This window comes from Plecotus auritus (assembly GCF_963455305.1).
Source record: "Plecotus auritus genome assembly, chromosome: 5".
NCBI classification, from domain to species: domain Eukaryota; kingdom Metazoa; phylum Chordata; class Mammalia; order Chiroptera; family Vespertilionidae; genus Plecotus; species Plecotus auritus.
In genome coordinates this window covers 124,649,877-124,675,374 of record NC_137776.1, presented here as the reverse complement: position 1 = coordinate 124,675,374, position 25,498 = coordinate 124,649,877, and the positions used below count along the sequence as shown (strand labels likewise).

General features: G+C 37.3%; 1 protein-coding gene across 3 annotated transcripts in view; it reads left to right on the top strand.

Annotated features, from left to right (window-relative positions):
- CNTLN (centlein) overlaps nucleotides 1–25,498 on the top strand; it is a 299,452-nt gene that overhangs the window by 231,383 nt on the left and 42,571 nt on the right. For all 3 annotated transcript variants that reach the window (XM_080667631.1, XM_080667630.1, XM_080667632.1), the window contains exons 19-23: nucleotides 9,797–9,985; nucleotides 18,131–18,228; nucleotides 19,370–19,496; nucleotides 21,173–21,310; nucleotides 22,114–22,299. In XM_080667631.1, the coding sequence (XP_080523757.1) occupies nucleotides 9,797–9,985; nucleotides 18,131–18,228; nucleotides 19,370–19,496; nucleotides 21,173–21,310; nucleotides 22,114–22,299 (738 nt within the window). The remainder of the gene's footprint in view (nucleotides 1–9,796; nucleotides 9,986–18,130; nucleotides 18,229–19,369; nucleotides 19,497–21,172; nucleotides 21,311–22,113; nucleotides 22,300–25,498) is intronic.

The window sequence follows — 25,498 nt, the reverse complement described above, 5'->3', positions numbered from 1 at the left end:
GTAATTAGGAAGATTCACCTCAATAAGATGTCAACATGAGATTGTTTTTAAAAGTTGAATGTCAGTGACTTATAAAGAAAGTTCTTCTGACACATAGGTATGGCATATGAAACATGAAATGTTAATTTAACTTTTCTGCTTATTATTCATGCACAATATTATTTTGTCATTCAAACACTATACTGACAGAGTGTAAAGGGTGTTAAAATAGTGCTGCTAGAATAAAAAGAGGATTAATCTACCATTGGCCAATTAGCCAAAGGGTACTTAATGGTCTCTAAAGGCTACTGAAGTCTAACTACTAGCAAAAGCATTGGTAAAAAGTCCTCTATCTTACCTTCATTTGCTTGACATTTTGTGAAACGTCTTGTAGGCTTTTAATAACTGCATTTGTCAGAAAATGGTTTATAAATGGGTGATGTAGTAACTCAGTATATTTTTCATAAGAAATTTTTTATATAAATAATCTCATCTCTGCCTAAGAACTTTGTTCTTTTTCCTCTTTTTGGTTGGTGGTTTAAAATTTTGATTCCTTTTCTGGAAGATCTCAAGTATCATAACAAAGGAAAACTCATGTTTTAAGTAAAAAACACTTGTTACTAATTTGAAAGAGTTATTAATCTGAGCCATTTATTTTTGTAGATAAGTACTTGTATGGAAAAATATTCTCCTAGTGACCTAGAAACCCATGTAATTTTCTTTGTATCTCATATAATGTTTTAATTAAGTGACTATACTTTTAGTCTTATATATGTACAATGCACAAAATTTTATTTCTTTTAGTTTTGTTCCTTTAAAAAGAATAATATTCCCAATGAAAGAATATTGATTCTATTCACAGAGGGAGAAAGATCATTAAGATTATGGCAACTTTCTAGGAGATTCTTGCCCATAGGATTTACATAGATATTGTTCAACCACAATTTTCTCTCAGTCGCTTTTGCTTTGATTCTGTTAACAAAATTATGATGTGATAAATTTTAAAAAATCACAATAATAAGATTTTAAAATTGCTGCTTCTATCTGTAGCTGGTTTGACTCAATAGATAGAGCATCAGCCTGTGGACTGAAGGGTCCGGGGTTGATCCCCAGTAGGGGATGTGCAGGAAGCAGCCGACCAGTGATTCTCTGTCATCATTGATGTTTCTCTCTCTCTCTTCCTCTCCCTTCCTCTATGAAATAAAAATAAATAAATTAATTAATTAAAATTGCTGCTTTTACTCAAGTATGTACCAGAATAATCTTATTGTGAGATATAAATGAATTTATTTATTTATTTAACGTGAAATACCTTTATTTAATGTTCTCAGTCGTATGCAAAATTCAACATTAAAGATTTTGGTAAAAAATTGGAAACAGATTATTTCCACTTAATGATTGCTTTCCCTACTTTGACTGTCAAGGCCTTTGGGTTTCAAAAGGGGAAAGAAAAATAACAGACACCAACATTCTTATAGATGGGAACTGACCCTCATTTTTAACTCTGGTTACTTATTGACCTTTTCCAACATTTGACATCTAACTTTTGCCCCAGCATGGACTAGAAAGAATCCTTCTGCCACTAACAATTTCCTCGGTAGACTTCCCTGAATCCCAGCTCCTGTGACCCTGACATTCAACCTCACACCTAGATGGATTTTTTAGAATTTCCATGTGTCTACTTTTAAGGACCCACTATCCAAACTAAAAATGCTTTCCAAATTTTTTAAATGGTTCATTACATTGTTTCTAATCCAGTGGTAAAAAAACATATGGGGAGAACTGAACAGTGTTTTTCAATGCTATAGTGTGGCCACTGTTCAGAAAAATGTTAGGTCAGAATCTGCCTCTTATTAGAAGTGAAGAGCTATACCACATCCTATTCCTTTCCCTTGGAACACTGCTCCTAAACTAGTTGAATACTCAAAAGCATTTTCATTACATGTGTCACAACTAGTAGCATGTTCTTTAATAGGCAGATATTGAGTATTTTCTTCTTTGGAGGCATCAAGATCTGAAAGTATCTAAAATCACACTGTGTGCAGTATGATTAGGAAAATGGAAAATTTTTTAATTTTTTAAGCCCTTTACTTTTCACAAAAGCCTTTTATTTCTTTTACTTCTTTTCACTTGCACTGTAGAATAAAATGTTTTCCGTGGGCCTTGTTTGATTTTTTCTGATAATTCGTTCTTGAACATTAAAATGTTTACCAAGCCTGGAGAAGAGACCCTTGATCTTCTCAGGACTGCCCTCAGTTTACTGGTGATCCTTTCCCTTTAGAAAGCATAGTAGTGGTTGTTGTAGCTGTGGTCTTTAATGTTATATCTAACATCGAGGAGACATTTGACAAAAGAAATCAAGAGGGATACATGGAAGGAAACTGGCTATAATAAGCACTTACCAGACAGATGTTAAAGGCAGCAGCAGTTCCCTTAGTCTCTGTTTTATTTCTTTTTTTTTTTTTTAATATATTTTATTGATTTTTTACAGAGAGGAAGGGAGAGGGATAGAGAGTTAGAAACATCGATGAGAGAGAAACATCAATCAGCTGCCTCCTGCACACACCCTCCTGGGGATGTGCCCGCAACCAAGGTACATGCCCTTGACCGGAATCGAACCTGGGACCCTTCAGTCCGCAGGCTGACGCTCTATCCACTGAGCCAAACCGGTTAGGGCAACTGTTTTATTTCTTTATATATTTCTAGGTTATAGACTGGTAGCTACCTAAAGGCAAGAATAGCTTTAGTGTTTATCATTGAAAACATAGTTAGTACCTTTCCTACTACATAGTATGTATAAAAAGAAAGAATGGATAAGGCTGGTTGAAGGGGGTATAGGGGGGAGAAATAGGAGATATCTGTAATACTATCAACAATCTATATCCTATCTAATAAAGATTAATAATGCAAATTGACCATACCTCCGCTACACCCACAAACCACGGCCACCAGCCAGTCAGGAGCGAGTATGCAAATTAACCCAACCAAGATGGCTGCAGCCATAGAGCAAGCAGGAGGCTTGGGTTTTCCAGGCAATGGAGGAAGCCAAACTTCCCGTACACACTGGCTGGCCCAGGCCTCCACTCAAGGCTACAAAGTTTCAATTATGGAAGATAAATAAATCCCAACAAAAATGGCTGTGGCTACGGAGAGAACAGGAGGCTTGGGTTTCCTCAGCGATGGAGGAAGCCAAACTTCCTGGCCAGCCAGACCTCCACTCAAGGCTACAAAGTTTCAATTTTAGAAGATAAATAAATCCCAACAGAAATGGCTGCCACCACAGAGTGAGCAGGAGGCGTGGCTCCACTCAAGGCTACAAAGTTTCAATTATAGAAGATAAATAAATCCCAGATACCAGGGCCTCCGCTTGGGTCGCCAGGGGGTGTGGCCAGCCTGCAAACCACCACAGGCCCCTTGCCCAGGCCACCCCACACCCCAAGGTAATCCCTACCCTGATATGGGACTCCCTTCAGGGCAAACCAGCTGGCCCCCACCCATGCACCAGGCCTCTATCCTATCTAATAAAAGAGTAATATGTAAATTGACCAACACTCCAACACACAAGATGGCTGCCCCCATGTGGTCAAAGATGACTGCCCCCATGTGGACACAAGATGGCTGCCACAAGATGGCCAGCAGGGGAGGGCAGTTGGGAGGGACCAGGTCTGCAAGGGAGGGCAGTTGTGGGCGATCAGGCCAGCAGGGGAGGGCAGTTGGGAGGGATCAGGCCTGCAAGGGAGGGCAGTTGGGGGTGATCAAGCCTGCAGAAGAGGGCAGTTGGGGGTGATCAAGCCTGCAGGGGAGGGCAGTTGGGGGCGATCAAGCCTGCAGGGGAGGGCAGTTGGGGGCGATCAAGCCAGCAGAGGAGGGAAGTTGGAGGCCACTGGGCCTGCAGGGAAGGGCAGTTGGGGGGGACCCAGGCCTGCAGGGGAGAGCAGCTGGGGGAAACCAGGCCTGAAGGGGAGGGCAGTTAGGGGTGACCAGGCCTGCAGGGGAGGGCAGTTAGGGGCAAACAGGCTAGCAGGGGAGCAATTAGGCATCAATCAGGCAGGCAAGGGAGTGGTTAGGGGGTGATCAGGCTGGCAGGCAGAAGCAGTTAGGGGCAATCAGGAAGGCAGGCAGGCGAGCAGTTGGGAGCCAGCAGTCCTGGATTGTGAGAGGGATGTCCGACTGCCTGTTTAGGCCCGAGATCAGGATCGGGCCTTAACGGGCAGTCGGACATCCCTCGAGGGGTCCCAGATTGGAGAGGGTGCAGGCTGGGCTGAGGGATACACACCCCCGTGCACGAATTTTGTGCACCGGGCCTCTAGTATATATATAAAAGCCTAAGTGACCATTACAACCAAACGACTGGTCGACCAGTTGCTATGACCTGCACTGACTACAAGGGGTCTGATGCTCAGTGCAGGAACTGCCCCCTGGTGGTCAGTGTGCTCCCACAGCCAACCTCCCATGGCCTTTCCCACCATCGGCCCCAACCAGGGGTGCCGGCTGGCAAGGGGGAGGGACTGCAAGGAGGTTGGCCTGCTGGCCCCCCTTATGGCCCAGATCAGAGGGTGAGGGCAGCCTATCAATGTCCTGGGGTCCCTCCCCCTGGCTGACTGGCCCCCCGATAGGCTTCAAATGCCGGCCAAGCTGAGGGACCCTACCCATGCATGAATTCGTGCACTGGCCTCTAGTAAAAAATAAAGGAAGTGGGTGGAAAATACAAAAAGAATGAATGATAGAGATTGAGCCAGTTTCTGAATCTAGATATTCTATATCAAAATCTTCCAGAAAATGTTAAGTTGGGGTCCAGAAAAAAAATTGTGAATGAATTCCCACCTAAGTTTAAGGGAGGTTTACTTATGGGATTCCACAGTTACAGTTGAAAGCAGCAAAAGGAAGCTTCTGGCTATGGGTTTTGCTTGGCAATTAAACTACAAAGTGCAGATCTCATAGAGGCAATTTATTTGTAGCATAGAAAATGGGACAATTTTTAAAAAGCAATTGAAGAAGCCCGGCCAGTATGGATCAGTGATTGAGTATCAACCTATGAACCAGGAGGTTTTAATGACCAGGTTCCATTCCTGGACAGGGCTTGATCCCCAGTGTGGGGCATGCAGGAGGCAGCTGATGAGTGATTCTCTCTCATCATTGATGTTTCTCTCTCTCTCCTTTTCCATTCCTCTATGAAATCAATAAAAATATATTTTTAAAAAAGCAATTGGAGAAATAAAATTAACACAAAATTATGGATAAGGAATAGAAAACTAAACCAGAGTGAGGATATTATATATGCAATATACTATGGAGTTCAGAATACTTGCTCAAGGTGGGGCAGGGTGACAAAAGGGTAGAGGGAATAGGTTCAAGAAAGGGGTTGATTTTTTTAAAAATTGGGATTCACTTGTTTTCCATGCTACATAAAAAATTACCACAAATTTATCAACTTAGAAATAACATACACACTCATTACCTCACAGTTTCTGAGGGTCAGGAATCTGGCACAGCTTAGTGGGTCCCTTGCTTAGAATATTGCAAGGGTGCAATCAGAGTGTCAGCCAGGCTGCTTTCCTTCCTGAAGCTTAGGCTTTTCTTCCAAGCTCATGTGTTTGTTGGAAAAATTCAGTTCCTGTGGTTGCAAGACTGAGGTCCCAATTTTATTTATTTTTTAAATCTTCACCTTTTGGTGCACGGGATGATGCTTCAACCAAGTAAGCCACCTGGCCAGGATGGTCCCTGTTTTCTTGATTGCTGCTGGTCAAGGATCATTCTTAGCTCCCAGGCCTCCCTTAGGTCCTTCACTTATAGTCCCCTACTACATTGCCAAGTTACTTCTTCAAGATCAATAGGAGAATCTCTCTGACTCGGGGAGGGCCCCTGGCCTTCTTTTAAAGGGCTCACCTGATTAGGTTAGGACCAGCCAGGATTATTTTGCTTTTGATTAAGTTAAAGTCATATTAAGGGCCATAATTTACATCTACAGAATTCTTTTTGTATATGACATAATTCAAATAATGTAATCATTGGAGTGATAGCCCATCATATTCATGGGTCCCACCCACATACGAGGGGAGAAAATTGTACAAGAGCATAGATCATTGGGGATCATCTGAGAATTCTGTCAACCATCTTTGCCCTATTACAGAAGGGAATCTTTTGCTTTGCCCATTACTGAAGAATGGATTCTCCAATATCTACTTGTTCCTTACAGTTGCTTAGAGGGTTCTTTCCTGTTCAGAGATTAATGCTTCTTCAATGTTATATTTAAATAAATAATAACTAATGTCTAGTTTTAAACTTTTATAGTGTTAAGTTCTATTTTATAACCTTTGGTTAGAATATTGAATACATGTAAATCAATACAAACCTCAGTACTTATTCTCATTGAAGTCAACTTTTAAATTGGAATAGACTTGTAAAAGATTATGGAGGGATTGTACTGCCGAGATATAGAGTAACACATTTGCCTTCAATAAACTTATAGTCCAGTAGTGATCTTAAATAAAGATCAAACAAATTACTCTTACTTAAGACAAAGTAAGATTCTGCCATGAGAAATGATAGGATTATCATACATATATAAGAAAGCTTTTTGTTAATCCAGGTCCTCGGCCTTTAAGACGTTTCTCAGACTACATGGTTGCATTTACCACAAGATGATAATGCTAACAATAATTCTGTGTACTTAAAATTTACCCAGAGCCATCATAGATATTTAAGAAAACTCTGCCCTCAAAATTACCTTTGCTAGGTAAGCAGCAGCATCTCTGTTTTTCCGTGAGGACAGAAAGTGAAATGCCTGTTTGCCTGCATCACTCAGCTGGTAAGCAGTAGACCCCAGAGTAGACCTCAGAGATGATGAGTCTTCCTTTTGTTTTCTTATCATTTATGGTTTTAATATACTATGACAAATATTTATTTTTAAATCTTTGATGGTAGATAGAAATGCAATAATGTAGAAATGAGAAACATGCTCCTGATTTAAAAAATGACTACTTTACAAGTAATCTCAATTTATTGGTAGATTTTACAGCAAATCTCTTTCTAACAGGATTACCACAGAAGTAGTCTCACATGCCAAACCAAGTGTAAACAAAGAAAGTTTTATTTATACTTCTTGTCTCATTTATAGTGTTTCTCAAATAAGAAATATAATGCTAGACTAAGAGAAGTAACAGAGCCATAATTATCTGTCCAAAATTCTAAGGGATAATCAAAAGGTTCCAGATTGAAGGCCTGTTTTCTCTATTTTAACAAGTGCCCTTATAGCATTTCAAGGCATAAATAACTAATATTAGAAATATATTTTAAATGGTGCAGATTTTAAATATTGTTTAAGCAAAACATGATTTACATTTTAATATATTCCAAGTTATTTGGTTTGTTGTCTCCAAATTTCAGTATTTCTTAATTTTTATATTGTTAAATTGAAATTAAAATCTACATATATATATGTCTTTTAGAGCAAGCATTTATTGGCTTGGTTTCTCCTCAATGAAGGAAATATTTATAGTGTCTGGATCTGCCACTGTGTAAGGAATAGACAGAAATCGAATGGCATACACATTTGACAAATGAAAGAAGCTGCTGGGGCTGTTCATAGGAAGAAAAGAACCTCATCAAAGTTTAGTTTTCTGAGTTGCCTGGGACCCACCTAGAATTGTAGCCATGAATTATATCTTACCAAATTAAAATCGCAAAAGTCCAATTTAGATGTAGAGCATTTACTTCCAGGAGTGATGTGTTCCAATGCATCCTACTTAAGTAAAAGCTAATGATATGACATGGCAAATAAAAACGTATTTTAATTTACATAGCGATAAACTAATAGATTATAAATACCCGCTGAAATTAATTTGTGTCTTTTCAGCACCATCTGTGCTACATATAGGGAGACTTGAAATGTTGAAACCATTCTTTTGGTTCTTACTATATAGAAAGCATTGTTTGTAGGTACTATAGGGAATACATAAGCAAACAAAGTCACAGTCTTCTCGCAAAGATTTACTGGGGCTCCAGGTTGAGAAACAGGCACATTGCTATGGGAGCTAAGAGAATGGGGGAGCTGCTTTGTTGAGGAAATATAATAAAGTATACAGGATTTTCATAAAGGAGGAAATAATAAGTTGCTCTTTAAGCATGGCAGTGAATTCAGCAGAAGGAAACTCCATGTGTAGAGTCCTTGATGGAGAAATGGCAGACATGTTTGGGGAATGGCAGGAAAGTTTGACTGCAGGTGCTGTCTGACTGAAACATGGACTGAAGGTAAATCTTAGAGAGCCTAATATAACCACAAACATCCCAGCTTTATTCTACATAGGTGCAGGGTTTTTGAATAAAGGAATACAGGTCAGTAATGTTTTAGGAAATAAGTTGCAGGGAGGGGTGTTATTACAGTACTCTCAGTAGATAGTCTCCATTAAAAAGTGGCAGTGGGGAATGAATATGAGAAACATTACATAACTTGTAGAACCTGACAATTGATTGGACATAGAAAATCAATAAATAAGGAGGGAGATAGATACAGGCTTGGATGGTAACCAGTAAGATTTTCAGTTTTAGGGAAATTATTAGTTTGCTTTTAGATATTAATTATTATGTACCTTTGGGAAGACTCATGAACGAATCTTTCTTGAGATTCCATAGAATCATACTTTTAGATCATAAGTTAAAATATAACCAAAGAAATTGTTTTTTTTTTTAGCAAGCATACTTTTTATTTCATGAAAACCTAGTATAATATCAAATATATCAAACCCTAGTTTTAAATCAATGATCTGAAACACTCATATTTAACAGTATACACATGCATACATAGATAAATATGCAATTATAGATTTATTTGTATAGTTTCTAGAAGTTTTTAAATATAGTGTTAATACTTAAATTATTATGTCTTATATTACTCTGCACATTAGCTACATCTTTTGCTGTTTCTAATTAGAATTCTTAACAAAGACAGATTTCCCCCCTCTGAGAGATTTTAGTACCATTTTTTCTAATTGTTCCTTATGCTAAACTACCATATTATAAGTTTCTTTGGAATAATAAAATAGTAGTGCAGTTATCCTCTTCAGGAGCTCTGGGTTGCTATGCCATTACAGCTTGGTGGCATTCTGCTGACTACAGATTGGTGAGAGCAGGGATAACATTAAAACAGTTTCTTCTGCACGGTTTCATAAAAACATTGCCAGTATGTCATTTAGTAAAATGTTTATGTTATTAAAAATTCAGATGTAAGGAGTTTAGTGCAGTCTACCTCAACATTACAAAGAGGACTTGTCAACTATCAATCAAGTTCATAAGAGTGAGCAAATTTGTTTATATGCTATTTATTTTATCTAAATCTCTAATAAGCTTCTTCTGCTAATTGGACTTAACATTTATGTTGCTAAATGAGAAGCATTTTGGCTGCTATATAGAATGGTAAGACCTACCCAGTGGAATAAACAACTAACATCTGTTATCTCGTCCTGCTCCAGCTTGGCTTTTACCAGTTAAGTACATCAGCCCTGAAGTCAAGGTTATCACATATGTGAATCTCTGGCTCACCCATATATATGTGAAGCCATAGAAATAGCACATCATGAGTGAAGACCAGCCAGCCAAAAGCTATTGAGTACAGCTGGTCCATTTTTGTTTTAACCTTTAGAAGCCCTACAACCTTAAGAAAAAAACTCATAGAGGTTATAATTTTTATAATAGCTATTTTATAATTAATTTTATTTCTTTTCCTTAGCATTTTTCTGCTTGTAGAATTTATGTGATAAGTGTTAGACCAAATGTAATTACTTTTATAATACATTTACTTTTATTTTCTTAAAAAAAAAAGAAGCTAAATTTGGATTTGGCTGATCTTCGGAAAGAAAAAGAAGACTTATTAAAGAAATTGGAGTCCTCATCTGAAATCACAAGTTTGGCAGAAGTTTCCCAAGTAACAATTCCACGGATACAAGTTACATCACTTGGTCCTTCAAGGAGCATGGATTTGGAAATGAAGCAATTACAGTGCAAACTAAAGGTGACTATAATTTTTATTAAAGATGAAAACATATTCATTTACTGAATCTTAAAGACACTTTTATTCTAATTCAATTCTAGTAACAAAGGTAAATTATGGTATAAATAATAAAAAAAATTATTAAAACTATTTGACCTCATCTTCCTATTTTAGCCAGGTAGATTCTTATCTAGTAATTCATAATACTATTCTCTGAAAAAAATGTCAACCCACCATGATATCATCCTAACTTGAGAGATGATGAAAACTGAACATTATCATTCTATTCCATTGCTCAACTTCTCTCTGCCCCCCATTCCTCCCGCCACTGAACAGAATTCCTTTCAAATATGTAATTATCAACATAAGTAGAATGCTTCCCTTTGCACACTTGCTATTATTTTAATTTGGTTGTTGTTGGTTGCAGATGAGGGAGCTGGAGGCAAGTGAGGGGAGGGAGAAGTACAGAGCAAAGGTGGGTGGGTTTAATAGATTTCAGTAAGTTAAACCTGAGAGTAAGAATAAAAAGTAGTATTTCTTTTGTTTACAAAAAATAGTAGTTGCCCTAACAGGTTTGGCTCAGTGGATAGAGCGTCGGCCTGCGGACTGAAAGGTCCCAGGTTTGATTCCAGTCAAGGGCATGTACGTTGGTTGCGGGCACATCCCCAGTAGGGAATGTGCAGGAGGCAGCTGATTGATGTTTCTCTCTCATCGCTGTTTCTAACTCTCTATCCCTCTCCCTTCCTTTCTGTAAAAAAATCAATAAAATATATTTAAAAAAATAGTAGTTAAGTCCAGGTGAAACTGGCAACAACTTAAAAGTAAGGCTGACCTTAATTTAAATAGAATTATCTTGCTGTTTAAAAAAACTCATTTATTCCTCACATATTTTCTTCAGTGGGGATTGCTAGCTGGAAGCTAAAGGGGCAATGTATATGGTACCATTACTATAATGAGAAGCGATGGAAAGAAAATTCTGATTGGAAATGCATAGTCTGTTAGGAGTAGAATAACTGTGACTATTAAGAGGGTATTAGAATACTGAATTGTCAAGTATCTCAGTTGTTTTCAATTAAAATATGTGTGCACTCTTCAATAATATCTTCAAATGAGCAATTACTAATAAGATAAAATATGATTGAGTTTAAAGTAAATGAATGTATCATTGCTTGAAAATATTTTGCATTTTAAATAATCAGATATACACACCGGAGTTAATATAGATGCTTGTTAAATTCCATATTCTTTAGACAGTGTTTATGTACAGAACTTGCCTCAACCACTACATTTTATAAGTTTAAATATCTTACATAATAGAAATGTGAGAAAAATAGTTTTAGGCTTTGGTGCATGTATCTTTTCTTAAAATGTGTTTCTGTGTCTGAAAAAGTGGAATAAAATATATAAAGCAGAGCTCCAGTGTTTAGGTTTCTATATAGAAGATAAAATCATTGAGATTTTTTTTTTTTTTTTTTTTGGTCAATCCTTATCCAAGAATATTTTTCCATTGATTTTTAGGGAGAGTAGAAGAGAGAGTGAAAGACAGACAGAAACATCGATGTGAGAGAAGCACATCAATTGGTTGCCTCCTGCACAAGTTCCAACCAGGGGCTTGGGCTGGGGAGGAGCCTGCAACCCAGGTACATGCCCTTGACCAGAATCAAACTCGAGGCCATTTGGTCCGCAGGCCAGTGCTCTATCCACTAAGCCAAACCGGCTAGGGTGAAAAAATTTTTTTATCTTATCTATTACAGATCTTTAATTCATAGTTTTGTGATTCTTTTTATATTTAAGTCTGCATGTTCCTTACATAACTTTAGTTTTCACCAAAATAAAATAGAATGTTAAATCTAGTAATGTCTAATCTGATTTCTAAAAAATTTTAAATTGTTAATAGGTTTCTGTTTATATTTTATTTATTTAATTTTACTTCCTACTAATAGTCTAACCCAGTGGTCAGCAAACTCATTAGTCAACAGAGCCAAATATCAACAGTACAACGATTGAAATTTCTTTTGAGAGCCAAATTTTTTAAACTTAAACTAAATAGGTAGGTACATTGTTATTAACTTAATTAGGGTACTACTTCAATTGCACTGTATGTGCGTGCCCGCACATGGTATTTTGTGGAAGAACCACACTCAGGGGGCCAAACAGCCGCATGTGGCTCATGAGCCGCGGTTTGCTGACCACTGGTCTAACCTAATTTGGTAATAGGCTCATATGAAAATCTGTGTTATTTGCATTATAGTCTCTCATGGTGTAAGTTTTTACCCACCTACAAATTTATCTCTCACTTTGGAGGAATATGTGAGCCACAAAGGTGACACTAAAGAGAATGCCTAAAGCAATAGATCATGCTTGATGTAAGTTTGAAGTGACATTGTCCATATCTACCCTGGAGTCCCAGAACACTAATCAGGCTGCATAGGGACAAAAAGGATAAATCTTTACTTTGGTTCCTATTTCATGTTTCAATCTGGAAATATTCTACAAGATCAGTTTCCTCTAAGTACATAATACTTCCTGCTACTACAAATTTGTGTTTCAATATGGTATTAGTTTGCTATGGCTGCCATAACAAAATACCACAGACCAGGTGGCTTACATAATAGAAATTTATTTTCTCATAGTCTAGAAGTTCAAGATCAAGGTATAAACAGGTTTGGTTTCTTCTGAGGTCTTTATTCTTTGCTTGTATGGCGATTTTTTTTGTTGTGTCCTCACATGGTTGTATCTCAGTGTGTGTGGTCTGTGTCCTAATCTCTTTTTATAAGGTCACCAGTCATATTGGATTAAGGCCCACCCATATGACCTCATTTTACCTTAATTACCTCTTTAAAGATCCTATCCAAGTACAGTCACATTCTCAGGCACTAGGGGTTAGGACTTCAACATATGAACTTTGTTCAGCCCATACTAGGTATCAAATTGCTAACAAAATTTTTCAAGAAATAACTTATTTTCTAGCTGATGTTTTTATGCTTAATTAAGAAAAACTGGTTAGATTTGAATCTCTTAAAGGTCTACTAGTATATACATCTTTTTTTTACTTTATCCAATTAATTTTAGGCTTTTCTATGCAAATTCTTAGGTGTACTTCTTAGATATATGTGGTTCATTCAGTAATTGGAGTGCTCATGTGCATTTTGGTTTACCCATATTAGACATGTTTCTCCAAGATACCCAACTTCATATCAAGGTAATAAAATATTTAGAGAGCTATAAATTCCTTCTGGTTATAGTAGTTATATTTAGTTTATTTTGAAGTTCTTTATGCAGTCTGGATTAAATAGTACTCCAATTTATATTTGTGATTCTTTGACTTTCTAATTGTTGAAAACATTCCTTTTTGTACATGCTATGCTATCTTCCACTTTCCCAGTAAGTTAATAATGAAAATAGTTTTTTTCAACTATTACTCCATTATATATAATTTATTTCCAGGCTAGTTCTAAGTCCTTTACAAATATCAACTCATTTAATTCTCATTTCAACCCTATATGAAAAGTTTTATTGTTTCTATTTTACAATTCAAAAAAACTGAGACACAGAGAGAATAACTCACTTGTCCAAGGCATACAGCTTCTAAGTGATAGGGCTGAGATTCAAACTCAAGCTATCTGGCTCCAGAGTCTATGCTCTTTCTTACTCTTTCACTATGAAAATATAAAAATACATCCTATCTAATAAAAGAGTAATATGCAAATTGACCATACCTCCACAAGCCACGCCCACCAGCCAATCAGGAGGGAATATGCAAATAAACCCAACCAAGATGGCTGCAGCCTCAGAGAGCAGGAGGGAGGCTTGGGTTTCCCTGGCAATGGAGGAAGCCAAGCTTTCCACCTGCCCTTGCCATCCCAGGCCTCCACTCAGTGCTACAAAGTTTCAATTATAGAAGATAAATCCCAACAGAAATGGCGGCAGCCACAGAGCTGGAGAGAGCAGGAGGCTAGGGTTGCCCCTGGCGATGGAGGAAGCCAAGCTTCTGCAGCCCTGGCCTGCTTTGGCCTCCACTTAAGGCTACAAAGTTTCAATTATAGAAGATACATAAATCCCAACAGAAATGGCTGCTGCCTCGGAGCGAGCAGAAGGCTTGGCTCCACTCCAGGCTACAAAGTTTCAGTTGTAGAAGATAAATAAATCCCAGATCCCAGGGCCTCTGCTTGGGTCGCCGGGGGGCGTGGCCGGCCTGCAAACCACCACAGGCCCCTCATCCAGGCCGCCCCACACCCCAAGGGAACCCCCACCCTGATCCGGGACACCCTTCAGGGCAAACCAGCTGGCCCCCACCCATGCACCAGGCCTCTATCCTATCTAATAAAAGAGTAATATGCAGATTAACCATCACTCCAACACACAAGATGGCTGCCCCATGTGGTCAAAGATCCTGCCCCCATGTGGACACAAGATGGCCACCACAAGATGGCCAGCAGGAGAGGGGAGTTGGGAGGGACCAGACCTGCAAGGGAGGGCAGTTGGGGGCGATTAAGCCTGCAGGGGAGGGCAGTTAGGGGTGACCAAGCCGGCAGAGGAGGGAAGTTGGGGGTGACTGGGTCTGCAGGGAAGGGCAGTTGGGGAGGACCCAGGCCTGCAGGGGAGAGCAGTTGGGGGGTACCAGGCCTGCAGGGGAGGACAATTAGGGGTGACCAGGCCTGCAGGGAAGGGCAGTTAGGGGTGACCAGGCCTGCAGGGTAAAGCAGTTAGGGGCAAACAGACTGGCAGGGGAGCAGTTAGGCATCAATCAGGCTGGCAGGGGAGTGGTTAGGGGGTGATCAGGCTGGCAGGCAGAAGCAGTTAGGGGCAATCAGGAAGGCAGGCAGGCGAGCAGTTGGGAGCCAGCAGTCCTGGATTGTGAGAGAGATGTCTGACTGCCCGTTTAGGCCCGATTCCAGTGGGATCGGGCCTAAACGGGCAGTCGGACATCCCTCGAGGGGTCCCAGATTGGAGAGGGTGCAGGCTGGGCTGAGGGACACCCGCCCCCATGCACGAATTTCGTGCACCGGGCCTCTAGTATTTAATAAACTTAAATAGGAAAGCTCTAACCAGGATGGTTCTCACTTCTGTGACATTTTTGAAGTATGTATTTCACTCCAGATTTTGAGTCATGCTGCAGATAAGTATAATATAGTAGGAACTGGAAAATGTTCAGGGGACCTGGGTTGATCACTCTTTGTCCATGAACTTCTTGTAGGACCTGACTAAGGAAATTATTTAACTTCTCCAGAGGTTTAAAGCAGGGATACCTTTCTATCTGCTTAATAAGGAAGGACTTTTGAGCATCAAATAGAGTACCTGTGAGATTTAAAATCTTGGTAAAAGTACATATCAAGCTGGCATTCTTTCATTTGTTATAATTCAGTAATCCCTCAATTTTCAGAAGTCAGAGGTACAGCATGTGAGCTACCTAAAATAGCAGCCTTAAGTCTAAAAACAGAAAAGAATAAAAAGGCTATCTTAAAATCCACTTAATTTATTCCACTGAAGATATTGTCAGGCTTCATTTACTGCCTGTTGCCTTTTATTTTAAATGCAGCTCTAACAAATTTATTTGTCTAACTTCTCAGCAAAAAAGCACCTCAGAAGAAGCAGTCTAGAGGTATGCATATTAAAGGGCTGAATGATTGTTTGTAGTCAGGAATATTGACAGAAGCAAGAGATTATGACACAGAGAAAAAGGAAATATAAATAAATTAAGGTAAAAATTTAAAAAGCAGCAGTCTGGGACCATTTAGAGTAGCCCTTTATGTCATCATAATAGCTTTTAAAGGCAACACTACATAATGATTTAGTGATAACATAATAGATATAGTAATATGATATAATTCATATAATGATATTTGTAATATAATATTACTGTAATAAAGTATTACTATTAGTTTAATGTAATCATAGATGTACATATTTCTAAACGAATAAGCAGTCATTCCAAAGAGAATTTAAGGTTAATAATTAAAGCAAAAGCTTCAATTATCTGCTAAATCACTAGTGTGGAACATCTATCAGTGCTAGAAATAAGAGTGTATTCATCACTGTAAACATGTGAAATATGGACATTTATATTGCATTACACAAATATTTAATTAAAACTTCTAATATTCAGTACAGTTGCCTTGTTGAGGTAGCCTTGGGTTTTTATGAAAATTAATATATTTAATATAAAAATTAATACAACAGCAGTTTATTATTTCTTGTGATCCAGGGGGTTGGCTGGAAAATTATTTCAAGTTTTTTATTTACATATAGTATACCAGTAAGATAGTTAAAGTCTGTCTAATGAATTTGGTTCATATTTACATTATGTGATTAATAGTTTCATCTTGTCAGATTTACATGTTTTTTAGCATGAGTCAGTTAAATCTGGTAATAGTTCTAATAGAAAAAATTTATTGTAATTACTAAAAAGATTAGCGAAATTACTACAAATATTTTTAAAGCTCTCATATTTATATCAGTTTAATACTCTTAAATTTAGGAAATTACTTAATGTATGTCGACACTGTTTTGTAAGTGGAAAAAACAAAATATCAAATGATGTCTCGGATTACATGCTTACTTGGAATTTGAAGTTAGGGATCTTAACACTCTAGTTGCTACCTCTGGCTCCTAGGCTATGCACACAATAATTACCCCAAAGCTGTTCTACATTGCAAAACTAGTAATTATGTATAAATGCATTAATAATAAGTTGTATTATTAATATGGTCAAGTAAAGAATATTTAGTTTTCATAAGATTCTTTATCAATTATCTAGTACTATCTAATAAATAATCCTAACATGTCAAAGCTTAAAACAACAGCAATTTATTATCTTAATAAAAGAAAAACATGCAAATTAACCATCACTCCACTATACTCACAGCCAATCAGAGTGAGTGTGCAAATTAATCCAACAAAGATGGAGGTTAATTTGCATATGCAGGCGTAGAGCGGTGTGAAGCCTGCTATGAGGGGAAGGGGGGCGGCAGAGGGAGCTACTGGAGTGGTGCTCCAGACAGAAGTGAGGACGTGCTGGCTCCGGGCAGCCTGGGAGCGGGGACATGCCAGCTGCCAGGCCCCTGGCGGCTGGGGAGCGGGGACTTGCCGGCTCCCAGGCGGCTGGGAGTGAAGCCAGGGGCCTATTCTTGCACAAATATCGTGCAATGGGCTTCTAGTTTCTTGTAATCTCTGGGTTCCCTAATATGCCTGCATTCTTTCTAAATAAGGATTTACCAGGCTTGGAAGTTCCTCACTTATGGGCCTGGCAATTGGTTGGTTGGTTATAAGGTGGGTAACTCAGTACTCCTCCAAATGGTGAAATCAAATCTATATGATTTCACTCATGTGGGATATAAAACTGAAACGTGTGAACACAAAACAGCAGTGTAGTGGCTGCCAGAGGGAAGAAGTGGGTTCTAATATATGGTGACAGAAGATTTAACTTTGGGTGGTGGGCACATGGTACAATATACAGATCTTGTAACATAGAAACCCACACCCAAAACCTATAAATTCATGTTGACCAATGTCCCCTCAATAAATTTAATAAAAAAATAATAATAATAATAAAATTTAATCAATTTTTTTAAATGGTCTTTCCTCTGTATTCTTTGGAAGGTGATGCCAGGGCAGCATTCCAAGAGGGCACAGGTGCATGCTACAAGAATTTAGGCACAGGGCTGATTCTTCTACAGTTTTATTTCTGCCGCATTCTTTTGGTCAAAGCAAATGACAGGCCAGTCCAGATTCAAAGGGTTGGGAGATAGATTCCACCTCTCAATGGGAAGAGCAGGAAAGCATTTGTGACCATATTGAGTCTATTACAAGTTACTAGTAAAATCCAGCATTAGTTTTAAGTTATCTCATTAAACCATTAAAATACTTAATCACACATTGTCTTTTACAAAGACAATCCATATCTCTCATAAGTGTATTTTGGGAGTGTACTCTTTGCAATTGTTTTATGATGGGTATCTCTATGGTTTGGGCATGTCATCTAAAAACTTTAGTATACTGTAGTATTTTTATTATAAAATATAAAATAAACATTTAAAATATTTAAATGTTCATTTTAATTTATAACTATAATTGAAAATTGCTCTTCATGAGAATGGCATTTATTTTTATGCTGCTTTAGAACAAGATTGAAAGGAGTATTTAAATTTATGTGTATTTTAAATCTAGAATGCAACTAATGAACTCACTAAGCAGTCATCAAGCATGAAGTCTCTGAAATTTGAACTCCTAGCAAAAGAAGAACACATAAAGGAAATGCATGAAAAGTATGTTTTTCATATTTGTATCTATTGTATTTGGTGCCACCTAGTGGCAGTTAACTCTATGAAATGCACTCCAAGAAACAATAGCAACATGTCAAAAATTGTTTTCCTTTCTTAGTTCATGTTTAAGCCTACTTAAAAAGAAAATGTAAGGAATATTACATATAGCGTGGTTGATGGCAATATAGTTACTATTTTTTAATTAGAGTAAGAATATCTAAAGTTAGATTTTCCTTCTTAGAGTAAACATTTAGTTTTGAATAAATATCAATTAAAAGCCTAAAGATTATGAACAAAAAACTTTAGAATGTGCTAATTATTCAACCAAAGATATAGGTGTAGATTGATCCTCATATTGGATATAATGCCTAAACTTACAAAACTAAGTTGGAAAAAAAAGGTAAAGCTTTGTTTGTATTTAAAATTACTGGAGGATAATGAAAGTTTATACTTTACGTGTTTAAAATGTTTAAAGGTTTAAAATGTTCTGTCTCACAATGTTTTTATTTCTATATCTTTTATAGCTATACTAGAGCTTAGACGTGAAAACCTGTTTAGATAGAATTCCAATCTTCCATTAATAATTTAATAAATATATTTTACATTCATGTATAATCTACATTATATGCGAAGATCACTTAAAAGTGATATCAGTAGATAAAACTATTAGACACAAAAGGTTGATTAATTTTTAAACAGACTATCTTGAAATTTATCTATAAAACAGTTTTGCTTATTTGTTTAACAGTTATAAAATTTAATATTTATTTATTATAGTATAGAGTTATTTCTTATCAGTGTTATGCTTTTTGATGATTTCTGAATATCACTGACTTTTTTACCAATGCAACAGTGTAATTTAAATATAATAATTTTTACTTTTCATAACTTTTATTTATCTTTCTCAGTCACTTTTTTGTTTTAATGTATGTGCAATATTATCATTAATAAGTGACAATTGGATTATAGATTTTGCTTATTAATAGAGCAATATTTATTACTTGCAATTATTTTATTAATTTGCAATTTCATCGATATTAAACAGTATTTAACAATTAACAGTAGGTGTAACATTGGGTAAGATATTATCACTTATAGTATTTTCTATCACTTTTGATAAAATGCCCTTTTTTTTCCTTTTAAGGTTGTCTCGAATGGAAAGGGATATAACCATGAAAAGACATTTGATAGAGGACTTGAAATTTCGACAGAAAGTAAATTTGGAAAGTAATGAGAGCATTAATGAAATGTTAGAAAATCTTGAAAAAAAGGTATGAACCTTTATATGTTCCCTGACACACACAAAAAAATCATTCCCCTTTGTATTTACCTGCTTAACTCAAATATTCACTCTTAATAAAATTTATAGGAAATATCCATAGAATATATGGGTACTATTACATAATTACATTATTTGCTCTCTAAGTACACTATTTGTTTTAAAATTCATGACTCTAAAATCTCATACATAATATAGCACAATATTTTTATATGGGAACATAATCAAGTTTAATTTATAAAGGTTTGAATATTTCTAGGATACATAATTACATTTTTTCAGCATTTTGTTTTATTTAAACTATAATTTTTAAGGATAAAACCAAGCATATACTTTTAAATGAAAAAAGTGGTAACCAAAGAATATCAAAGTTTTTTTAAAGTATATTACCACAATTTTTAAAAATATACTTTTCTGCCTGGCTGGCCTGGCTCAGTGGTTGAGCATTGACCTATGAACCAGGAGATCATGGTTCAATTCCCAGTCAAGGCACATGCCCAGGTTGCAGGCTTGATCCCCAGTGTGGGGTGTGCAGGAGGCAGCCAGTCGGTGATTCTCTCTCATTGATGTTTCTATCTCTCTTTCCCTCTCCCTTCCTCTCTGAAATCAATAATAATATATATTTTAAATATATATATACACACACACATATATATACTTACCTCCTCTCTCTAAGCATGTCCTCGGATAAGGATTATTTTTTAAAGTATGCTTTTCCTTGTATACACTTTAAGTGTACTTAGGAAGAGAGTTGTATTTAAAATAGTTATATAATATCTAACCCAAAGTAGAAATCAGCAATTTTCTAAGAGGTGTGTGTGTGTGTATGTGTGTGCGCGCGCGCGCGCGTGTGTGTGTGTGTGTGTGTGTGTGTGTGTGTATTAAAGGTGCTATTTGCATAACTCATAAATTAGCTTGTGCTTTGGCAATCACTCAGTGTTATCAACTCCAGAGAAAGCGTCTCCCTTACTTTACTTGTTGGAGATAAAAATATAAGCATCTATTAGCTCAAATGGATTTAAAGGAGAAAATTTTATACCAGCAAGACAAGTGTATATTGATTTCTTTCTTTTTCCTCCACACACCACATAAGTTATAATTACTTCCTTATAGTTTTTCAATGTTATCCTTTAAATCTCCTTATTTTTTAATTTTAATAATTATTTTAAATATAGTAATGATATATCTTTAGTGGCATTCAGTGGAAAAGGAAAAATTATTTCCTCTATTCTTTCATATGTATAATATGCTGCATCACTTATTTACTTTTATTCTTAAAAGTACATGTCATATTGGAGAATACAATAATTAATTATCCATAACTTAGCTTATTTAAGAAGCAAAAACAACCATTCCTGCTTAAGTAGGTTTAGGTTAGTAATTAAAGGAAATATAGTTTAAATTAACATTGTATTATTAGGTGGAAGACTATACATGCCAGCATTTATACTTTTTTGGTGCAATATTTAGTTTTGCTATTGATTTAAGGACTATTAGTCTCATGTATAATATTAGTTCTACAAATCTTGTACTTGAAATTGATATTAATTATGAGAAACCAAATTAAATTAGACTTATTCATGTGTTCATTTGGTTTCTGTTGAAACAAAAAGTATACTATTAGGATGCCTTTACCAATAATAATTGCCTTTATGCTTTCATTTTTAGGTAAAGACATTGACTGAAGAGTGTTCCAACAAGAAGGTATCAATTGATTCACTAAAGCAAAGACTTAGTGTCGCCGTTAAAGAGAAGTCACAGTATGAAGAGATGTATCAGAAAACTAAAGAGGAATTAGAAAAAAAGGTATGCTTTTAGGACACTGTAGCTTAGAAATGGAATATAACAATGTCTTTTTTATTTTTTAAATTGTCATTTTTTTCTCCCCCAAACTATTATGAGCTACTTAAATGTTTCAGATAAATGTAAAGAACACTTTTATCTCTACATGAAACACTAAGAATCTGTTTAACATTAAAGGTACTGCTATATTAGAGAAACAGATTTTGTGTCTTGATAATTTCTCATAAATGAAAACTATTGTTAATAACTGGAACAAGTAGATATAAATTAAGGCCACCTAAGCTTACAAACTAATTTAATATTTCCATTTGCTATATGAGATTTATGATTTTTAGAAAGCATAAATTAATTTTGATGATGAATATTTAAGGATATGTATTCACATCCTAGCCAGTTTAGCTCAGTGGATAGATCGTTGGCCTGTGGACCAAAGGGTTCTGGGTTCAATTATGGTCAAGGGCACATTGGTTGCAGGCTCCTCCCTGGCCCGGGCCCTAGTTGGGATGCATACATGAGGCAACCAATCCATGTATTTTTCTCACATCAATGTTTCTCTTTGTCTTTCCCTCTCATTTCCACTCTCCCTAAAAATCAATGGAAAAATAACCTCAGGTGAGGATTAACAATGAAAAAGAATGTGTGCTCAGGCTATTTTGTTGAAAATAAATAAATACAACCATTAGTTTTACCCAAATAAAACAAATACACATATAGAGAGGCATGAAATCCTTTATCTGACATGGGTAACTACCTCTTCCAAATCTGCTTATGAAATATCTTTGTTCTATGACTACTGTATTTTGCAGGATCTCAAGCTTTCTCTCCTAGTATCAAAAATAAATGAGACTGAATCTGCAATGGCAGAAATTGAAACAGCAGCTTCTAAGCAGCTTCAAGGATTAGCATTGCAAAGTGAGCAGGCCCTAGAAGGTGCACAGAAGAAACTGCAGATAGCCAATGAGAAAGTGGAAGAGTTCACCTTATTTGTGAAGGTTTGGATTATTTTTGCCTTACTAATTTATACTTTTCTTCTAACAGTGTGGGCAGTGGCCTGCCTCAGATAATGTGGGCAATACTTTGAAGTTTCTTTCTGCTTTCCTAACCCACAGAGCATCTTCTCCTACCTTACTTGACACATTGTTGAAAATTTTCTCTATAAAAGATTTATTTTTATAGCTTGACTTTAAAATTTTCCCTTCTATTACTAATACTCTTTTCTTAATGCCAACTTAGCTGTGAAATTGCAGTAATCTCATAGTCAAGGCAGGTAGTAAGATGAAATAATTAAGTAATTTCCATTGTACTGCCTTTTTGAAAAATCATCCAAGCAAAAAGACACCTGAACCCCAATCCACATGTAATCCATAGAGGATTGGCAAATGACTTAAGCAGAACCAAAGGAGGACAAGCCCAAGTGCCTGCAAAGGGTGCCAGTCCAGAAGTTATCCGACAGCTGAAGAAACGCTCAGGAGTTGACTCTACAAGGAACCACCAGAGTAGAGGGCAATGGGGGAAGGGCAGATACAGAGCTAAAAAGGTGGTTTGGGGGGAAAAAATGGCGGCAGAATAGACAGACGTGTCCCGAGCCTTGTCCCAGAGCAGATAGAAAGAACAGCTGAGGGTAGCACAGGGAGTGTCTGTTGGAGAGTTAAGGGACAGCTATACTCCAGGAGAAGGTGGGGGACTGCTGGACGGGGCTCCCCTGACTGGGCAGCCCTCACTGCTGCTGGGTTCCCTCCTGGAGCCACCAGCTCGGATGCGGAGACCGCGCCATCTTGAAGGGGAAAGTGGATGTTATCAGAAGCCTGAAAATCTACAACTGTGGCACCCACCGAACAGCTGCAAACCCCAGAGCACCGGTCCCCAATTGGCGCAAACATGCGGATTCAAAGGAGCTCTATACTCCACCACGGAAAGGTCAGATTTCGCCTGGGATAAGGTGAGGTCTCTGGTCCCAGCAGGACAGAGAAACGCGTGCACTGGGAGAGCTGGAGGACTGGGGGAAGTCTGAACCTAGAAAAATCCGTGGCTGCTGGGGCTGGCGTGATCCGTGAATGTGGAAGGGGGTCCTCAGAGCTGCTAACAGAGGGAATCTCTGAAAAGCAACCCATTTTGATCTGATGCAGAAGGACAACCTAAAAATTTTGGGAGTGTGCCGGCTGCTTGGACACAATGGGGAAAAGGGGATTGCGCAGGCTTGTGCACAGCCCCGGAGTTTGCACACTTGAGCTTTTTCCTCTTTGAATCCTTGCTTCTGATTACTGAGCCCAATACATAGGATCACCCAGTTGGGGACACCCTAGGAGACTGCAGGGGAAAGTTGTTTTTCTGGAACCTGGGGATCGGAGCAGGGAGTGACCGTCGGAGAACCAGCTCTGGGGCAACCCACTCCCACAAACCGGTATTGAGTGCCACAGGGAAAGCAGGATCTAAGAACAGGCTAGAGAGGACCTATAGACCCGGAGGTCAATCCAGAAACACTGCCACCCAGGGGCTGAATCACAAATGGACTCTTGTGTAATCACAAATAAAGGAATACAAGAAAATATGAATACTGCCTGCTAAAAAATCAGAACTGGCTTACAACACTGAGGAGCAGTGGAATGCAGGGAACTATAATACGGTCCTGACTGGGAAACAGGCATGCCAAACAGAACAATAGAGGAAGTGAATGACCTTCACTACTTCACATTTTATTTTTTATTTTTCTTTTGTTTCTTTTTTTTCTTTTTCATCTTTTACTTAAGAAACTAGTTTTTTTCCTTTTTTCCTCACTTGATTTTACCTTTTTAATTATTACATTTTTATTTTCAATCAGTATTATTACTACTACTATTTTACCTTTTTTTAAGTGTCATTTTATTTTCTCTTTATTTGACTTTGAGATTAGTGTTCTACATTCTATTTTCATCTTTCCTTTAGCATCATTCTACTCTATCTCAACTCTACCTTTATGTCATCACTGTTTTCCTAACTTTTTCCCTTTTGTTATCCTGTTTCTCTTACCCTTTTCCTGCTTTAGATTTTCCCTATTCCTTCTTTTTACCCCCTGTTAAAATTTAACCCTACTTATATATCTAATTTCCAATCCCCTGCTCTGAGTTCATATACACCTCTCTCTTCTCTATCTTCACTATCCAAAAAATTGTTTTTCTCTCTGTCCTTTTGTTGTTGTTTGCTTGAATGTTGATTATATCGACTTTTTATGCTTGTTTGTGAGATTGTTTTGCTTATTCTTTGTTTTGTTTTGTTTTTTTGTTTGCTCTGTTTTTGTTTGTTTTTGCTTCTGTTTTCCCTCACCTTGCTTGATATTAGTTGTTGTTTGTAGTTTGTATTCATCTCCAGGTACTTGTTGCTGGCATTTGCTGGAATTAGTGGCTGTTCTATTGGAGTTTTCTCCCCATATATAGTTTCCCTTTTCTTTCTTATTCTCTTTCTTTTCTCTCTTACTTTTTTTTCTTCTCCCAATTTCATTTTGGCACTCCTATCTTTCTTTTTTTCTTTTCCTCTTCTTCTTTCTCTCCTATCCCCTAATTTGCCTTTCTCTGGTGGTCACCTTTATTTGGGGTTATTAATATCATGAATACATTATTATTCAGTGCCTTCTGTGTTGTACCTGGTTGTGTGGTATTTTGTGCCTTTAAATCAATGCAGGAGAGAGAGAACTACATAACCAGAAACCCGAAGAAGAGAGATCATGGGGAGACAAAGACACAGCCCGTATATGAAAGAAACGCAGGCATCACCAGAAAAGGAAGTAAACGAAATGGAGGCAAGCAACTGCCAGAGAAAGAATTCAGAGAAATGGTCATAAGGTGGCTGAAAAGAATGGAACACAAATTCGACAATATGAGTAAGAACCAAGAGGAAATGAAGAAGAACCAAGAAGAAATGAAAAATGACATCGCTGCTGTAAAGAACTCAATAGAAAGCATCAAGAGTAGACTAGAAGAAGCAGAGGACCGCATCAGTGAGCTAGAAGACAAGGTAGGAAAAAATACCCAAGTAGAGCAACTTCTAGAAAAAAAAAAATTAAAAGCAGGAGGAGAGCCGAAGGGAACTTTGGGACAACATGAAACAAAACAACATCTGCATAATAGGGGTTCCAGAAGGAGAGGAAACTGAGCAAGGACTAGAAAACCTGTTTGAAGAAATAATGACAGAAAACTTCCCTGATATAGGGAAGAAAAA